The 19,265-nt window shown below is 42.4% G+C and overlaps 1 protein-coding gene across 4 annotated transcripts in view; it reads right to left on the bottom strand.

The window, feature by feature from the left end:
- Window positions 1–6,516: 6,516 nt before the first annotated feature.
- The window catches only part of HKDC1 (hexokinase domain containing 1), a 59,878-nt gene continuing 47,129 nt past the window's right edge, over window positions 6,517–19,265 (bottom strand). For all 4 annotated transcript variants that reach the window (XM_057531353.1, XM_057531354.1, XM_007167769.2 and 1 more), the window contains 6 exons: window positions 15,349–15,444; window positions 15,073–15,172; window positions 13,501–13,684; window positions 11,401–11,556; window positions 10,660–10,893; window positions 6,517–7,440 (listed from right to left, as the gene is read on the bottom strand). In XM_057531353.1, coding sequence (XP_057387336.1) covers window positions 7,293–7,440; window positions 10,660–10,893; window positions 11,401–11,556; window positions 13,501–13,684; window positions 15,073–15,172; window positions 15,349–15,444 — 918 coding nt within the window. In that variant the 3' untranslated portion in view covers window positions 6,517–7,292. The remainder of the gene's footprint in view (window positions 7,441–10,659; window positions 10,894–11,400; window positions 11,557–13,500; window positions 13,685–15,072; window positions 15,173–15,348; window positions 15,445–19,265) is intronic.

The following is a 19,265-nucleotide window of genomic DNA, read 5'->3' on the forward strand; positions in this document are numbered from 1 at the left end:
CCCATCTCCCAGTCTTCCCCTGAAAGAGGTAGAGTTGCATACTTTAAAAACTGCTGCCTGGGGGTCTGGCTTCCAATCAGCCTACATCTAGATGCTGACTGAGATCCTCCCCTTTGAGTCACTGACAGGTCATAGCACAACCTCAACTGCTGGGGGCCACTAAGAACAAAGAAGGCTGCCTGGACAATCACAAAGGCTTGAGAGACAACCAAGAACTAAGGCAGGGTTGAAGGATAAAGTTCATCTCCTACAGGAAGCCACTCTTTCAAGACTGGGTGAGGTGGCTGTTTTATCTAATGCATAGAAACCAACACAGAAAGTCAAAGAAAATGAAGAGACAGAGGAATATGTTCTGAAAGAAAGAACAAGATAAAAACCCCAGAAAAAGATCTTAATGAAATGGAGATAAGTTATTTACCTGATAAAGAGTTCTAATAATGGTCATAACGATGCTCATCAAGGTCAGGAGAACAATGCATGAACAAAGTGAGAGTTTCAACAAGGAGATAGAGAATATAAGAAAGTACCAAACAGAAGTCACAGAGCTGAATACAATAACTGAACTGAAAAATTCAATAGCAGGGTTCTACATCAGACTAGATGAAGCAAAGAAAGGATTAGCAAACTCAAAGACAGGGGGGTGGAATTCACCCAATCAGAGGAACAAAAGGAAAAAAGAAAGAAAAAGAATGATTTAATGACATATACAGAATATTCCATCCAAAAGCAGCAGTATACATATTCTTCTCAAGCACACAAGGAACATTCTCCAGAACAGATCATATATTAGGCCACAAAACAAGTCTTAACAAGTTTAAGAAGACTGAAATCATATCAAATATCTTGTCCATCCACAATGGTATGAAACTATAAATCAATTACAAGAAGAAAACTGGAAAATTCACAAATATGTGGAGATTAAACAACATGCTACCAAGCAACCAATGGGTCAAAGAAAAAATCAAAAGACAAATCAAAAAATATCTTGAGACAAATGAAAATGGAAATTCAATATACCAAAACTTATGGGGGGACTTCACTGGTGGCGCAGTGGTTAAGAATCTGCCTGTCAATGCAGGGGACACGGGTTCAAGCCTTGGTCCAGGAAGATCCCACATGCCGTGGAGCAACTAAGCCCGTGCACCACAACTACTGAGCCTGTACTCTAGAGCCTGCAAGCCACAACTACTGAGCCCACGTGCCACAACTACTGAAGCCCATGCACCTAGAGCCTATGCACTGCAATGAGAAGCCCGTGCATCATGACAAAGAGTAGCCCCCGCTCACTGCAACTAGAGAAGGCCCATGCTCAGCAATGAAGACACAATGCAGCCAAAATAAATAAATAAATTAATTAATTTTAAAAAAATCCAAAACTTATGGGATGCAGTAAAAGCAGTTTTAAGAGGGAAGTTTATAGCAAGAAATGCCTATATTAAGATACAAGAAAGATCTCAATTAAACAACCTAACCTTACACCTCAAGGAACTAGAAAAAGAAAAACAAATTAAGCCCAAAGCTTATAGAAGGAAGGAAATAACAAGGATTAGAGCAGAAATAAATGAAACTAGAAAGACAATAGAAAAGATCAATGAAACTAAGAGCTGTGTGTTGTTTTTTTTTGTTTTTTTTTTTTTTAAATTTTTTTTATTTATTTATTTATTTATGTATCCATTTATGGCTGTGTTGGGTCTTCGTTTCTGTGCGAGGGCTTTCTCTAGTTGTGGCAAGTGGGGGCCACTCTTCATCGCGGTGCGCGGGCCTCTCACTGTCACGGCCTCTCTTGTGGCGGAGCACAGGCTCCAGACGCGCAGGCTCAGTAATTGTGGCTCACGGACCTAGTTGCTCCGCGGCATGTGGGATCTTCCCAGACCAGGGCTCGAACCCGTGTCCCCTGCATTGGCAGGCAGATTCTCAACCACTGCGCCACCAGGGAAGCCCTGTTTTTTTTTTTTTTTAAAGAGATTGGAGTTTATTTATTTATTTATTTATTTATTTATTTATGGCTGTGTTGGGTCTTCGTTTCTGTGAGAGGGCCTTCTCTAGTTGCGGCAAGTGGGGGCCACTCTTCATCGCGGTGTGCGGGCCTCTCACTATCGCGGCCTCTCTTGTTGCGGAGCACAGGCTCCAGACGCGCAGGCTCAGTAGTTGTGGCTCATGGGCCTAGTTGCTCTGCGGCATGTGAGATCTTCCCAGACCAGGGCTCGAACCCGTGTCCCCTGCATTGGCAGGCAGATTCCCAACCACTGCACCACCAGGGAAGCCCCTGTGTGTTCTTTTTTTAAGATAAACAAAATAAACAAACCTTTAGCTAGACTCACCAAGAAAAAAAGAGAGAACTCAAGTAAATAAAATCAGGAATGAGAGAGATGTTTTAACTAATACCACAGAAATACACAGGATCATAAGATTCTACTATGAAAAACTATACGCCAACAAACTGGACAACCTAGAAGTAATAGATAAATTCCTAGAAACATAAAACTACCAGGACTAAATCATGAAGAAATATAAAATTTGAACAGACCAATAAACCCACATATACATGGTCAATTAATTTACAACAAAGGAGCAAGAGTATACAGTGGGGAAAGGACAGTCTCTTGAACAAATGCTGCTGGGAAAACTAGACAGCCACGTGCCAAAGAATGAAACTGGACCACTATCTTACACTATACACAAAAAATTCAAAATGGATTAAAGACTTGAATGTAAGTTCTGAAAGTATAAAACTCCTAGAAGAAACCAGGGTATAATTTCCTTGACACTGGTCTTGGCAATGATTTTTTGGATTTGACATCAAAAGCAAAGGCAACAAAAAGCAAAGATAAACAAGTGGGACTACATCAAACTAAAAAGCTCTGTATAGTAAAGGAAAAACCATCAACAAAATGAAAAAGCAACCTATAGGATGGAGAAAGTATTTGTAAATCATATATCTGATAAGGGGTTAATATCCAAATATATAAAGAACACATACTATTCAATAGAAAAACAAGTTTTTTTAAATGGGCAGAGGATCTGAATAGACATTTTTCCAAAGAAGACATACAAATCAACAACAGATACATGAAAAGGTGTTCAACATCAGTAATCAGGGAAATGCAAATTGAAACTACAAAACCATCTCACACCCATTAGAACGGTTATTATTAAAAAACAAAACAAAACAAAAAAACAAGAAATAACAAGTGTTGGAAGGGATATGGAGAAAAGGGAACCTTTGTGCATTGTTGATGGGAATGTAAATTGGTTCAGCTACTAGGGAAAACAGTATGGAGATTCCTCAAAAAATTAAAAATAGAAATGTCACATGATCTAGCAATTCCACTCCTGGGTAGTTATCTGAAGGATAACTACCATTGCACTATCTTGAAAAGATAATCTGCACTTTCATGTTCATTGCAGCATTATTTACACAGTCAAGACACAGAAATTATCTAAGTACCCATCAGTGGATAAATGGATAAAGAAATGTGGTATCTATGTGTAATGAAATATTATTCAGCCATAAAAAGAAGGAAACCCTGCCATTTGTGACAACATGGATGGACCTTGAGGGCATTATGCTAAGCTAAATAAATCAGCCAGAGAAAGACAAATACCATATGATCTCAATTATGTGTAGAATCTTAAAAATTCATAGATACAGAGAAAAGATTGGTGGTTACCAAAGGTGGGGCATAAAGGAATGGGCAAAATGGGTGAAGGTGGTCAAAAGGTACAAACTTCCAGTTATAAGATAAATAACTCCTGGGGATGTAATGTACACCATGACGACTATAGTTAAAAATACCATATTGTATATTTGAAAGTTACTAAGAGTAAATTTTTAAAGTTCTCATCACAAGAAAAATATTGTTAACTAAACTTATTGGGGTAATCATTTTGCAATATATACATCTATCAAGTCATGTTGTACACCTGAAACTAATACAGTACAATACTATATGTCAATTATATCTCAATAACAATTTTTTTTTTTAAACTTTGGGTTTATTTATTTATTTACTTATTTATTTATGGCTGTGTTGGGTCTTCGTTTCTGTGCGAGGGCTTTCTCTAGTTGTGGCAAGCGGGGGCCACTCTTCATCGCGGTGCGCGGGCCTCTCACCATCACGGCCTCTCTTGTTGCGGAGCACAGGCTCCAGACGCGCAGGCTCAGTAATTGTGGCTCACGGGCCTAGTCGCTCCGCGGCATGTGGGATCTTCCCAGACCAGGGCTCGAACCCGTGTCCCCTGCATTGGCAGGCAGACTCTCAACCACTGCGCCACCAGGGAAGCCCCTCAATAACAATTTTTAAAATACCAATTTGTTTTATGTTGTCATACAATATAAGACATTCTCTTTTATCACTACCCAGTAAAACTGGAAATCAATATAAAAAATAGCAAAAAACATTTTCTCTTAATCTATGCTAGTGATAATTCTCACAAAGCAGGAATGGTACCTTACATTTCATTGGGTCCTCAGTGCCTAGAACAGGGCTTAGCATTTGTTGAACTATCATTTATAGAGTGTCTACTGTGTATAAGGCTCGAGCGCCACTGGGTGAGATAGAAGAATGGAGTGATTAAAAGGAGAGCAATAATTCATTCACGTGCTTGTTTTAGCATTTATTCATTCATTCATTTAGAGAATTGTCCAATGGCTACTCAATGCCAGCCACTGTGGTAGGCTCTGGGGACAACAGGAAAAATGAGACCCAAGTCCTTATTCTCATGGAGTGCCCATTCCAGCTAAAGGAAGGAAGAGGAAACAAGATTTCTGAAGACAGACAAGTGGGAATGAGGTCATTTGTTCTGAAGAGTCAGAATCATGGGGAAAATCTAGTTCTTAAATCTATATTCATCAGCTCTTTCTAGCCAAAAGGTTACTGGCAGAGAGTCACCACAGGGGTAGAAAATGTAGATGATCACGAAGCCCTTCCTAAGAGGATGTCTGTGGGACTTGCACGAGGACAGTTTACCTGGTTGCATGGTTGCTGGTCTTGCCTAGTAAACTCTGAGGAGAAGTTAGCCCTCCATTGCCCCGGGTGTTTCACGGGCTGGCCTGTCCAAACACAGCAAAATGGATGTCTGCCCCCTCTGCAGTTCCGTTCTGGTTCAAGGATTCTATGATGCTATCAATTAGTCAGAATGTACAAGATTGCCTAGATACCTTGGGGCTTCTCTTTCCTGTAAGAGACCAAAACTGAAAAACAAGTAGGCCAGGTGACCTTGAACCTACCAAACATGTGCTGAAAGACCAGGTTGCAGGAGAATGTGGTGGTGCAACTCCCTGAATCTCTGGGCCAGATCATCCATCCAGGTAGGATGGCAAAGGGAGAGACCCCCCCAGCAGAACCAGGAGAGAGAGGGACTTGGAGCTGGGGGTGTCTTACCGAGGAATAGGAGAACTGGGGAAAGATAACAAGGACAACAAGGTTTGGGGTTGACTAAGACAAAATCTGTTAAGGTGAAACATTTCCCCAAGGAAGCATAACCTCAAAATACAAAAAGATAATTTTAACAAATCCACACCACATATCTGCAGAGAGGTATAACTCTAAAATACAAAATAGTTCATTTTGGTAAATCTAGAACCTGTCCACAACAGTATCTCCATACCTGTTTCATAAATGCACGAAAAAATATTTCCTAGGGAACCTCAGCCCCCTCATCTGTCCCTAGCCTCAGCTGGCCTCTCTTACCCTCCTCCAGCCTCCTCCATTCTGTCTGTCTGAACATCCTGCTTCAGCAAGTGGTGACAATTAGCACTAGGAATAAGTAAATAAATCAGAATAAATCAACCTGGATGATCTAGAATATCATTCTTTTCAGTTTGTCTCTCATGATAATGGTCTCCACTTTTTCTAAGAAAAGTTTCTTGGAACACTTTATTTCAATCATGCCGCCATCCGGTAAGTACTTAATAAGAATGGCAGAGCACTGAGTTCACTGGGGCAAAACAAAAACGTGTCTAACAAAGAGCTTACAATCTACTAGGCCAGATAAGAAATGCATACAGATAACTCTGTGACAAGGTAGAAAGTTATGGGTGGTTCAGATAAAGGGCGGAGAGGTGTGGGGTAGGTGATGAGATGAAGAGAAAGAGAGAGAGGATGTCCACTGGGAAAATGGTCAGGAACAGGCCAATTCCTCTTAGTTCTGGAGGGTAGAATGGAGACTGATGGGGCATGTGGGAGGGGCCGAGTTCCAGAGAGGCAGAGGTTAGGTTGGAGGGTGAAAGGACTTCTGGTCAACTCCATCTGTTCAAAAGCAAGAGCTGTAGGATCATGTGGTAAATGCCCAGTCACAGGAAGTATTCATTTAAATGAAATTCGGATAATCTGTCAAAGATATTATAGAAGATATTCCATATATTTTTCCCCTGTTGGTAAGAAGTTTGAACTAGAGAGATGCTGTCAGCAACTTCTGACTCTATGGGTCCCTCATTCCACCAACAGAGGATGAAGTTACCAAGCGAGCCTCCCAGATAAAGTATTAAAACCTCATGCAAAGATTCTTGGGAAATCAAATATTTTTATTCATTTACTGGATTTCATATACCTAACAGTCCTTAAAACAACTATCATCAGCAGTGACAAAAACCACATGTAAAATGATAACAGGTGCCCCAAACAGCACCCTCCCCATCACACATGTTTACTGAGAAACAAAATCCTACAGGGTGCTGATATAACTCACTTTAAGCATGAAAAGTTTCCTACAGGGCTCCCTGGCAATCAACGCTTCTTCATCCTGGGGCTGAATACTCCAAAGTTTTTGTTCTCTCTTCATGCTTGAAGTCAACGTGACAAGTTAATGACAAGTTAGATTAGATCTCCAGTTGATTAAGCCCCTATCCCTCTCAAATGTGCATCCACAAGTAGATGGCTCAATCTATTACAAGCAATGGCTGAAGCATCCCACTGGGGAATTCAGCCAGCCAGGCCACATGGGCAGATCGTGTATTTGTTTCCGAGCCCAGTAGCCACAGAACCCAAAGCCGTAGAGAACAGCTCAGGTCTCAACTGAAAGACTTGCTGAAAGGGGATCTCTTGGGCCCAATGCTTTGATTTTATAAGTTGGCCCATCTTTGGTCCAAACATGCCAAATAGAGATGTCATTTAATGCCCTTGAAAACCAGTAACAAAATGCTAAGAGTACCCAAGAACCTGGGGTTCTCTTCTGGCTATCCAGAAGGTGAAGTCAGCCAGAAGCTTGCCTGTTGGTCTCTGACCAACTCATCTGCCAGAGGAAAGGCTGGTCAGTATCCAAGGCACATGCGGCCCAACCCCAAGGGGTTCCTAGTTCTCCCTCCGTGCCTGCTGTAACCTCTTGGCCACAGCAGTGATCAGAGCTGCTCCCTTTCCACTCCCATCTTCTGACAACATGAATGTCACATCACATCGAGGAGCTAGTTCTTTCACAGTTTCCTGCAATATCCGAGAAAAGCTATAAAAAAGAAAAAGAGAAACATCATCAGCACTTAGTTGTAGCATGTATCAGTACTTCCTTCCTTTTTATGAGTAATATTCCATTGCATAGATGGAAAATATAGATTGCTTATCCATTCATCAGTTGACGGTGAGAATGTAAATTGGTGCAGCCATTATGGAAAACAGCATGGAGGTTTCTCAAAAAATTAAAAATACAACTACCATATGATCCACTAATTCCACTCCTGGGTATTCATCCAAAGAAAACAAAAACACTAATTAGAAAAGATACATGCATTCCTATGTTCACGGCAGCATTACTTACAATAGCCAAGATATGGAAGCAACCCAAGTGCCCATCAATACATGAATGGATAAAGAAGATATGGTATATATATATACAATGGACTATGACTCAGCCATAAAAAGAATGAAATCTTGCCATTTGCAAAAACATGGATGGACCTAGAGGGTATTATGCTAAGTGAAATAAGTCAGACAGAGAAAGGCAAATACTACATGATTTCATTTATATGTGAAATCTAAAAAACAAAACAAATGAACAAACAGAACAGAAACAGAGTTACAGTTACAGAGAACAAACTACTGGTGATTGTCACAAGGGATGGTACTAGCGGGTTGGGCAAAATAGATGAAGGGTTTTAAGAGGCACAAACTTCCAGTTATAAAATAAGTAAGTCGGGGGATATAATGTACTGCATAGAGAACATAGTCAATAATATTGCTATAACTTTATACAGTGACAGATGGTTACTAGACTTATTGTGGTGATCAATTTGTAATGTATATAAATGTCAAATAACTATGTTGTACACCTAAAACTAATATAATATTGTATGTCAACTATACTTCAATTAGAAAAAAAAGATTTGGGAAGTTGCTCTCTTTACAATGTTAAGTTTTCCAATCCACTAGCATGGGATATTTTTCCATTTATTTAGGTAGGTTTTCTTTATTTCAACAATGTTTTGTAGTTTTCAATGTACAAGCCTTACACTTCTTTTATTAAATTTATTACTAAGTATTTTATTCTTTTTGATGCTATTTTCTTAATTTCATTTTCAGATTATTCATTGTTAATGCATAGAAATGCAAATGATTTTTGTATACTGATCTTGCATCCTGAAACCTTGCTGAATTTGTTTCTCAGTTCCTTCCAATAGTTTTTTGTGGATTCCTTAGGATTTCTATGTACAAAATCATGCCATCTGCAATGATAGTTTTAGTTTTGCCTTTCCAATATAGATGTCTTTTATTTCTTTTTTTTTTGCCTAACTGCCTTGTGTAGACTCACTCTTGATTTTCTGCTTGAGGTCACATATTTTTGGTCTGGTTCCTATAAGCCTCTCCCTTGAATCAAAACTTGACTGAGAGACAAAACCACACAACCATCTGGAGGCAGTGCTAGAAGCAGTACAATGTTGAACAGCAGTGGCAAGAGTGGACATCCCTGTCTTGTTCCTAATTTTAAGGGAAAAGCATCCAGTGTCTCGCCAGTAAGTATGATGTCAGCTGTGGGTTTTTCATAGATGCTTTTATCAGATTAAAGAAGCTCCCTTATTCCTAGTTTGTTGAGTGCTCTTATCATGAAAGGTGCTAGATTTTATCAACTGCTTTGTCTGCACCTATTGAAATGATTATGTGGTTTCTGTCCCTTGGTCGGGTCTTGGTTCAAAGGAAGAGGCTTGTAGGAACCACACCAAAAATATGTGACCCCCAAGGGAAAACCAAGAAAAGATATCAGTCAGTTATTCTGGATAATTAGTCAGCATCATAGGAAGGACTAAGGATCAAGGATTGCAGTGATAATGTGTTTATGTATACATTTCAGCATGATTGGAAATTTTTTTTTTTTAAATGCAGATTCCCTCTCAGTAGGTCTGGGGAGGGGCCTGAGAGACTGCATTTCTTTTTTTTTTTTTGAAATTTATTTATTATTTATTTATTTATTTATTTTTGGCTGTGTTGGGTCTTTGCTTCTGCGCGAGGGCTTTCTCTAGTTGCGGCAAGCGGGGGCCCCTCTTCATCGCGGTGCGCGGGCCTCTCACTGTCGTGGCCTCTCTTGTTGCGGAGCACAGGCTCCAGACGCGCAGGCGCAGTAGTTGTGGCTCACGGGCCCAGTTGCTCCGCGGCATGTGGGATCTTCCCAGACCAGGGCGCGAACCCGTGTCCCCTGCATTGGCAGGCAGATTCTCAACCACTGCGCCACCAGGGAAGCCCCGGAAATTTTTATAAGCTTGCTAATACCTTTCTTCATCGCCAAAAAAAAATGTAAAACATTAAATAAAAATAAAAGCTTTCATCGCCGTCTTTTTGGTGTGCCACGTAGTCTACAGACACTATTTGACTTGATTCTCCTGACAACCTACGGGGTAGGTATGATTTTTGTCACCATTTCAGAGATAAAGAATTAGGGTCGGGGCTTCCCTGGTGGCGCAGTGGTTGAGAATCTGCCTGCTAATGCAGGGGACACGGGTTCGAGCCCTGGTCTGGGAAGATCCCACATGCCGCGGAGCAGCTGGGCCCGTGAGCCACAGCTGCTGAGCCTGCGCGTCTGGAGCCTGTGCCCCGCAACGGGAGGGGCCGCGATAGTGAAAGGCCCGCGCACCGCGATGAAGAGCGGTCCCCGCACCGCAATGAAGAGTGGCCCCCGCTTGCCGCAACTGGAGAAAGCCCTCGCACGAACCGAAGACCCAACACAGCCAAAAATAAATAAATAAATAAATAAAGTAGCTATAAAGGAAAAACATAACCAGTTTAAAAGAATTAGGGTCAAAGGGGGTAAGAAACTGGCCCTGGGCACCCCAGCTTCTAGGTGGTGGAGCCAGGATTCAAACTCACTCTTAATCCTTCTGCCTCCTGACTCTGAGCTCATCCTTGTCACATGCTCTATACTGTGCAAAACAGTCAGTTCTCATTGCTCCCTGTGCGGTCAGGTGAGACTGTGTTGATAATAATCACTTGTATTTACTGAGCACTGCGTAAAGCACTGTTCATGTAGGAACTCACTCAACCCTGATGCAGGCCTAGGAGGTAGAGATTATTACTGCCTGCCTGTTACAGATGAGGAGCCTGGGCTTCGGAGAGGGTGGTGAACACCCCACATCACAGCACTAGGAAGCAGAGCCCCCAGGGCCTGCACTCTGTCTGTCAGATTCACCAGGGTCCACACTCAGCCTCAGCGTCCCGACCCCTGCCTCTCTGGAGCACTCACTGCGGGTGCAGCTTGTACAGGGTGCCATCCACACCCACGGTGATCTTCAGGTGCTCAAACCCCTGGTCTTCCCTCCTTTTCTCCACGACGGCGGCCAGGCCGGCACCGTAGAGCTCGGCCGCCCGCTGGGACACAGCTCCGCACACCTCCTTCACCACGATGCTGTCCTCACACGTGCTGTCCAGGCCAAGCTGCTGCAGGATCCTCCTGACCTGGAGGAGGGCCAGCCGATCGCTGCAGGCAAGCAGAGCAGGATGTCAGGACCTATTCCTGGGGTCCTAGAACCTGCTCCGCAGGGCTCACGGGCCCCCATCCCTAGATGTTCAAGCGGGAGGGAGAAGAAAATGATCCAAGCCATGGTAAGATTGGAGCAGGATGCCTCAGAAGCTGAGATTCAAGAAGGTCTGCCACCCCCAGGAAGTCCCATCATCTTTAAAGAATAAAGTGTGAGCACATCATCTTTTCAGGATCAAAAGACGATCATTTTTTAGTTAGCCTAAGCTAACTCCTGTGTAACCATTTAGGAACCTCGGGGCCCAGACTGGCTGCTGGACCCTCAGCTGGGTGCTGTGGTCCTGATACAGCTGGACAGAGGGAGCAACCCCAGGAGGCAACCCTCTGCCCAGCCAGGCCCTTACTCTTTTTATTTTTAAATTTCAAATCTGCCGGAACCTGGTGTGACAGCGGCACATCCAACATAGGGTCTTTCAGATTGAGCAGGTGAAATTGATCACGAGTCACCTTTCAATTTGAGACAAGAACTTGGTTTCAAAGATGCCCCTGGTCCGGAGACGCTCTGAAATCTGCCCTCGGAAGAGGAGACCCTGCTTGGTCAAGTCAATCAGGATCTGCCGCACGATCTCCCCCAGGTACATCCCACTGGTCATTTTCTCGTATCTGTTTAGAGAAGAGGGATAAGGTTGGCGAGAGCAGGAAAATCAGTGCTGGTTGAGTGGTTCGCGAAAGGATCACAAGTCAGAGTGTGGAAGGCATGCCACTGGCATCCACCAGCTGCCTGGGTTGCAGTGGGTCAGAGTGGGCAGCAGGCCCAGAGAAGTGCATGCAGGAGACAGTATGATGTGGGAAGGCCAGGCTTTGGAGCCATATTGAGCAAGAACTAGGTCCCAGCTCTGCCACACATTAGCTGCATGACCTGAGCAAGCACTTTAAACCATCATCTATAAAACAGGGAGCAAAACCCTGACCCCACAAGACTGTTGGGAGGCAACTGTCTGGTGCACAGTAGACACTAAGCTAAAGCGAGTCCCTTTCCTGGCCCCAAAGCTAGTTCTCCTTGGCTTTGTATTTGAAGAAATCTGTTCCACTAGAGCTCCTGCTCCATGAGATAACACATTTAAACTGTATGCACACACCAAGGGTGGTCCAAAACGTTAGCTCCCTTCCCCCTTCCTATCAGGCCGTGAGCTCCAAGGTGGAAGGTGCAAGAGAAAAAGGAGCTTTGCAACCGACAGGCACTGATCAGGCACGCTGCCCAGGTAGGTGTGACAGTATTAATAACAATGATGCAGAGCTGGACTGCCCCTGCCTGCAGGGTCAAATGGAAATCTGAGTGTGCCTGAGACCTACGTGCTGGACTTGTGTTCTCTTAACTGCTCAGGACCTCATCAGTCTAAAGAACTGACACTTAGACAAATAATGGTGACAGCAGGTGAATTCAAATATGTTGCCCCCTTAAACTCTCACTCCAAAAATGTGAGTTTCCAGTGGATTCAGACACAAAACTTGGATGCCCCAACTTGGGATTTAGAGATAAGGCCCTTTGTTAAGGTCCCTTGTGTTTTGGTCCCTGGTTCAGCTGGGCTTACCACAATTCACCTGCCTCCCACCTACAAAGACTAGTGCCAAAGGAAGATGAGGGACCACCAGGGCTGGTCTTGGTCTTGTCAAGCCTCTTCCTATTGAGTTTTCTCAGTTTAACAGTCAGCGAGGCATCTGTGGCCCAGGCATCCCATTACATTTCCTATCTGCTCAACTTTTCCACTTGGATGTCGTCCATCAGGATAAATCTACACTTTCATCTTATTTTATATAGTAAGACACTGGGTTTAGTTGTGACAAAGACCACGTGGCCTGACAGTAAAACATTTACTATCTGGTCCTTTACAGAAAAAGTTTGCCAACCCCTGTCGTAATGGATGGGCTCAGGCTAATGATCAATCCACCACATGCTAGCTCTATCCCTGTCCACCCCTTTCTCTCCTATTCAAGAAGGCATATGAGAATGCAAGTGAAAATGTACTCTGTTTTGTGTTTTTTTAAACCATCATTATTTTCAGTATTTTTAGTATGGTTATCAATTGGAATACACCTCACAAAGTGACTGTGACCCATGCTGGAACACAACGTCATGGCTGAGAACCAGGACTCCCAACCGTCACCTGCAGCCACTTCCCCACCCCCAGAACAACAGAGATCACCAACCTGGCAGCTTGCTCTTGAAAGACTAAGGATGTTGACCTCTAAACTGGACCTACTAGACGCCCATCTTGAGAGGGCCCACTAAGTCACTGTGTCCCAGCTCTGTGACACCCAGTCCACAGTGAATGGACTTTTTGATGACCTCTGCCTCACTTCCAAAGCCACCACTAGACCTTATGGTACATTGTGGTAATTAGAAAAAGGCTCACCTTCTTTCTCTCTGTTGGAAACTTGTCATAACTTTATGCTTTTGTTCAAATAAGACATTTCACTAACATCTGATGGAGAGCTGTCATAAATATACAAACTATGGTATCTGTAACATGAAAATGGTGCCCCCTTAGATCTGCTGAAGTCGTATACTGCACAACCTGCATAAATGCACACATCTGCCCTCCTCACCTCTGTTTGCCAGGATTCAAGGACCCCTCATCCACCTCCTTGTCGTACTGGGTCCGGATGTCATCTAGGCAGCCATTATCTCCAAATCCTCCCCACTCTGTGTTTATGCACATCTTCCCTTCATCTCCTTCCACCAGTTCAATGTTCCTCATCTCCTCCATGTAGCACATGTTGCTGCCTGTTCCTAAAAGGTCAAGATGGGACTTTAGTCTTCAAAAGACACCACTACGTCTTAAAGAGCCAGCAGGGTACAGTAGATAGGAATTTAGGTTTGGAGTCAGGTACAACTGGCTGTGGACTTTAGCTTTACACTCATAGCTGGGTGACCCTAGACAAGTATCTCATCTTTCAGAGATCCAATTACTTCATCTGTAAAGGAAATAATACCTGCTTTATAGATTTGCTATAAAGAAAAAAAAATGAGACGATGTTCGTAAGTTTCCTCCACATAGAATTGGTACCTGTGATATCATTATCCTTCTCCTCCTCCTCCTCATTATTATTGATAAGCCACAGGCACACAAAGTAAGCTCCAAGTAGTCACAGAATTAGCAGTCACAGCTGGAAGGGACTATGAGGAATCATCTAGTCTTGGATAAGTAGACACTTGGCATCTGAAAGCCACCCTCTTCTCCTTTGTCCATGACCTGGTCTCAGAACTATTCTCAACACAACAGTCCAGGCAACTATTATCATCAATCAAACAAATCTTACCGCTTTGTCCTCCTAGATCTAGCCCAGCCCTTCCCACAGATGAGGAAACTCAAGTCCAGACAGAATAAGCAACCTTCCCAAGGTCACAAAGTAGGTAAGTGTTGGAATGAGATGAAACCTCTTAGTTGGCATTGAAGACATCTCAATATATCTCCATCTCCTGTTCTATGTACTACTTAAACTCAGGAAGCCCAGACAACCAGCTGGAACAACTTTCCCAGATTCTGTGATTACTTAACCTGTGCCTGTCACTTAGAATGCCCATCACCCTTGTCTCCACCTGTTCAAATACCACCTGTCCCCTCACCTCTTAGAGTATCCCCTGGAATCCACCCTTGCCCTTAATCACTGCCAGACTTTTCCAAAAGACCCTTAAAAGGCCTATATCATACCTCAGACTACTCCCTTCTTCTCTCCTAGGTTTCTTTCCAACTCTTCCCCATCCTGTGCATCCTGACAGCCAGAAGAGGTCAGAGAACAGAGGAGGTGCATGTTGGAGCCAGCATGAAAATCTAGCTCCCTCAGCCCCGTGCCAACCTGATCCAACTGTGGTCTCCTTCCTCCCAGGATAATCTGCCCCAAGGCCCTAATTTGAAAGTCCCCTCTTTCTATGTTATTCTCCTTCCTCAACAGAAAGGAAAACCTTGGCTTAGGACCCTTAGGGAAAAAGATGTTAAGTAAAGACTTGGGAATTAGGAGACCTGGAATCCCAATCTTAACTTTGTCTCTACTTTGGACAAAGCTAGCTTCAGAACCTCTACGTAATGGAACAATGGCCCCCTGCCCTTCACTATGTTAAAAGGGAACCTGGAAAAGATCAGATGGGAGTAGGCCAATGGGACATGCCTGATCACTTACCTGCAATCAGGCCAACCTCACAGTTACGATCTTCATAGCCACAGGTCATCATGGTCCCCACTGTGTCATTCACAACTGCGACTATGTCCAGGTCAAACTCCTGCAAAGGAAGCAGCTCTACTACAAGTAGGATGTGCAAGCCAAACAGGCTCAGGAGGGGTACATCAGCCTGATGTGGGCAGAGGCCAGAGTCACAGGGCTGGGTATAGGATGGCAGAGCAGAGGGGTCTCGGGGAAGGGGCAAGGTCAGGCATGAGCCTCAACACCATAACGTACATTTCTCCTCTTGATGGCTTCCCTGAGCATGTCCACCACATCTTCCCCTTCACAGTCAGTAGCCTTGAAGCCTTTGGTCCACTCAATGAGTGTTCCCTGAAAGAAAGGAGGGCAAATTCATTTGAGCAATAGTTTGCTGGGACCACTGCACAATCTCAGCATCAAATAGGTGCAAGGCACTAGAGCTGACTGGTAGTCAAATGCTGTTGACTGTGCTTCCATCTGTAGCCCTAACACTGGCCCCAGAGGTGCCACAGAGCGTGATGCTCAGACAAGGTCCACTGCTGAGGAATAACTGCAGCAATTCATGTTTATCAAGGGTCAACTCACGTTCCCTGGCCATGACTGCACAGAACAAAGGCCACTTCTAATTTACCCAATCAATCACATCTTTGTGACTAAAGATAAAGCTGCAAAATGTTCATCAAAGCATTGTTTCACAGGAAAAACTAGAGGCATCCTGTCATTCCAACAATATGGATCTATCATCTTGTACATCAATATAGGAAATGCTCTACACCCATAAAAACATAATGCTTTAAGAGACGTTAGATGTTAGAGAAAGATGTTCACCATACACTGTTAAGTGAACTCACATTAAACAAATACAGATGGTGAATTATTCTATTATTATTTTAAAACTCACACACACTCAAATCTGGAAAAAGGCCTGGAACAAGGCATACACCAGGTGGTTGACAGTGGTTCCCTCTGGGTACAAGATTACTGGTACCTTTTAGTCTCTCCTTTTTGTTTGCCTATATTTTCTAATTTTCCTAAAATTAGCATGTACAATTTTTGTAATACCGAGAAAAAGTATTTCTAAATTTTTTTTGAATTTTATTTTTTTAATACAGCAGGTTCTTATTAGTTACCTATTTTATACATATTAGTGTATATATGTCAATCCCAATGTCCCAATTCATCCCCCTCCACCACTCCCCCCCACCTTGGTGTCCATACGTTTGTTCTCTACATCCGTGACTCTATTTCTGCCTTGCAAACTAGTTCATTCTAGATTCCACATATATGCGTTAATGTACGATATTTGTTTTTCTCTTTCTACTTACTTCACTCTGTATGACAGTCTCCAGGTCTACCCACATCTCTGCAAATGACCCAATTTCATTCTTTTTTATGGCTGAGTAATATTCCATTGTATATATGTACCACACCTACGTCTCTCTTTTTGGAACTAGTGGTTACCAGAAGGGCAAGGGGTGAGGAGAGGGGCAAAATAGGTGAAAGGGATTAAGAGGTATAAACTACTAGGTATAAAATAAATTAGTTACAAGGATGTAATGTACAGCACAGAGAATATAGTCAATATTTTATAATAACCTTGTATGGAGTATAAGCTATAAAAATAGCTTATAGTATACGTTGTATACCTGAAACTAATATAATATTGTAAATCAAATATACTTCAATTTTTAAGTCTCTCTTTTTTCTCCCCAGTCATCAGTGGCTTTGCTCCCAGCTGTCCATTGGTCTCCCCTCCTTCTTAGCTGTGTCTTCATGAACCTGTCAGAACTGCTGGGAGAGAGGCCTGAAGGCCCAGTGTCCTGGGTCAGGAGGTGCAGCTGTGCCCTGGATCATTCAGAACCATGGACAGCTGCATACGGCTCCCCCTTCCCATGTGTATTAATTTTTTTTTTCAATATCTTTATTGGAGTATAATTGCTCTACAAGGGTGCATTAGCTTCTGCTGTATAACAAAGTGAATCAGTTATACATATATCCCCATATTTCCTCCCTCTTGCGTCTCCCTCTCATCCTCCCTATCCCACCCCTCTAGGTGGTCACAAACCACCCAGCTGATCTCCCTGTGCTATGCAGCTGCTTCCCACTAGCTATCTATTTTACATTTGGTACTGCATATATGTCCATGCCACTCTCTCACTTCGTCCCAGCTTACCCTTCCCCCTCCCCGTGTCCTCAAGTCCATTCTCTACATCTGCGTCTTTATTCCTGTCCTGCCCCTAGGTTCTTCAGAACCATTTTTTTTTTTTTAGATTCCATATATATGCGCTAGCATATGGTATTTGTTTTTCTCTGTCTGACTTACTTCACTCTGTATGACAGTCTCTAGGTCCATCCACCTCACTACAAATAACTCAATTTCGTTTCTTTTTATGGTTCAGTAATATTCCATTGTATATATGTGCCACATCTTCTTTATCCATTCATCTGTCAGTGGACACTTAGGTTGTTTCCATGTCCTGGCTATTGTAAATAGTGCTGCAATGAACATCGTGGTACATGACTCTTTTTGAATTATGGTTTTCTCAGGGTATATGCCCAGTAGTGGGATTGCTGGGTCATATGGTAGTTCTGTTTTTACTTTTTTAAGGAACCTCCATACTGTTCTCCATAGTGGCTCTATCAATTTACATTCCCACCAACAGTGCAAGAGGGTTCCCTTTTCTCCACACCCTCTCCGGCATTTATTGTTTGTAAATTTTTTGATGATGGCCATTGTGACTGGTGTGAGGTGATACTTCATTGTAGTTTTGATTTGCATTTCTCTAATGATCAGTGATGTTGAGCATCCTTTCATGTGTCTGTTGGCAATCTGTATATCTTCTTTGGAGAAATGTCTATTTAGGTCTTCTGCCCATTTTTGGATTGGGTTGTTTGTTTTTTTAATATTGAGCTGCATAAGCTGCTTATAAATTTTGGAGATTAATCCTTTGTCAGTTGCTTCATTTGCAAATATTTTCTCTCATTCTGAGGGTTGTCTTTTCGTCTTGTTTATGGTTTCCTTTGCTGTCTAAAAGCTTTTACCTTTCATTAGGTCCCATTTGTTTATTTTTGTTTTTATTTCCCTTTCTCTAGGAGGTGGGTCAAAAAGGATCTTGCTGTGATTTATGTCATAGAGTGTTCTGTCTATGTTTTCCTCTAAGAGTTTGATAGTGTCTGGCCTTACATTTAGGTCTTTAATCCATTTTGAGTTTATTTTTGTGTATGGTGTTAGGAAGTGTTCTAATTTCATTCTTTTACATATAGCTGTCCAGTTTTCCCAGAACCACTTATTGAAGAGGCTGTCTTTTCTCCACTGTATATGCTTGCCTCCTTTATCAAAGATAAGGTGACCATATGTGCGTGGGTTTATCTCTGGGCTTTCTATCCTGTTCCATTGATCTATATTTCTGTTTTTGTGCCAGTATCATACTGTCTTGATTACTGTAGCTCTGTAGTATAGTCTGAAGTCAGGGAGCCTGATTCCTCCAGCTTTGTTTTTCTTTCTCAAGATTGCTTTGGCTATTCGGGGACTTTTGTGTTTCCATACAAATTGTGAAATTTTTTGTTCTAGTTCTGTGAAAAATGCCATTGGTAGTTTGACAGGGAATGCACTGAATCTGTAGATTGCTTTAGGTAGTATAGTCATTTTCACAATGTTGATTCTTCCAATCCAAGAACATGGTATATCTCTCCATCTATTTGGATCATCTTTAATTTCTTTCATCAGTGTCTTATAGTTTTCTGCATACAGGTCTTTTGTCTCCCTAGGTACGTTTATTCCTAGGTATTTGATTCTTTTTGTTGCAGTGGTAAATGGGAGTGTTTCCTTAATTTCTCTTTCAGATTTTTCATCATTAGTGTAGAGGAATACTAGAGATTTCTGTGCGTTAATTTTGTATCCTGCTACTTTACCAAATTCATTGATTAGCTCTAGTAGTTTTCTGGTAGCATCTTTAGGATTCTCTATGTATAGTATCATGTCATCTGCAAACAGTGACAGTTTTACTTCTTCTTTTCCGATTTTGATTCTTTTTATTTCTTTTTCTTCTCTGATTGCTGCGGCTAAAACTTCCAAAACTATGTTGAATAATAGTGGTGACAGTGGGCAACCTTGTATTGTTCCTGATCTTAGTGGAAATGATTTCAGTTTTTCACCACTGAGAACAATGTTG

This window comes from Balaenoptera acutorostrata, chromosome 16, assembly GCF_949987535.1.
Source record: "Balaenoptera acutorostrata chromosome 16, mBalAcu1.1, whole genome shotgun sequence".
NCBI classification, from domain to species: Eukaryota; Metazoa; Chordata; class Mammalia; order Artiodactyla; family Balaenopteridae; genus Balaenoptera; species Balaenoptera acutorostrata.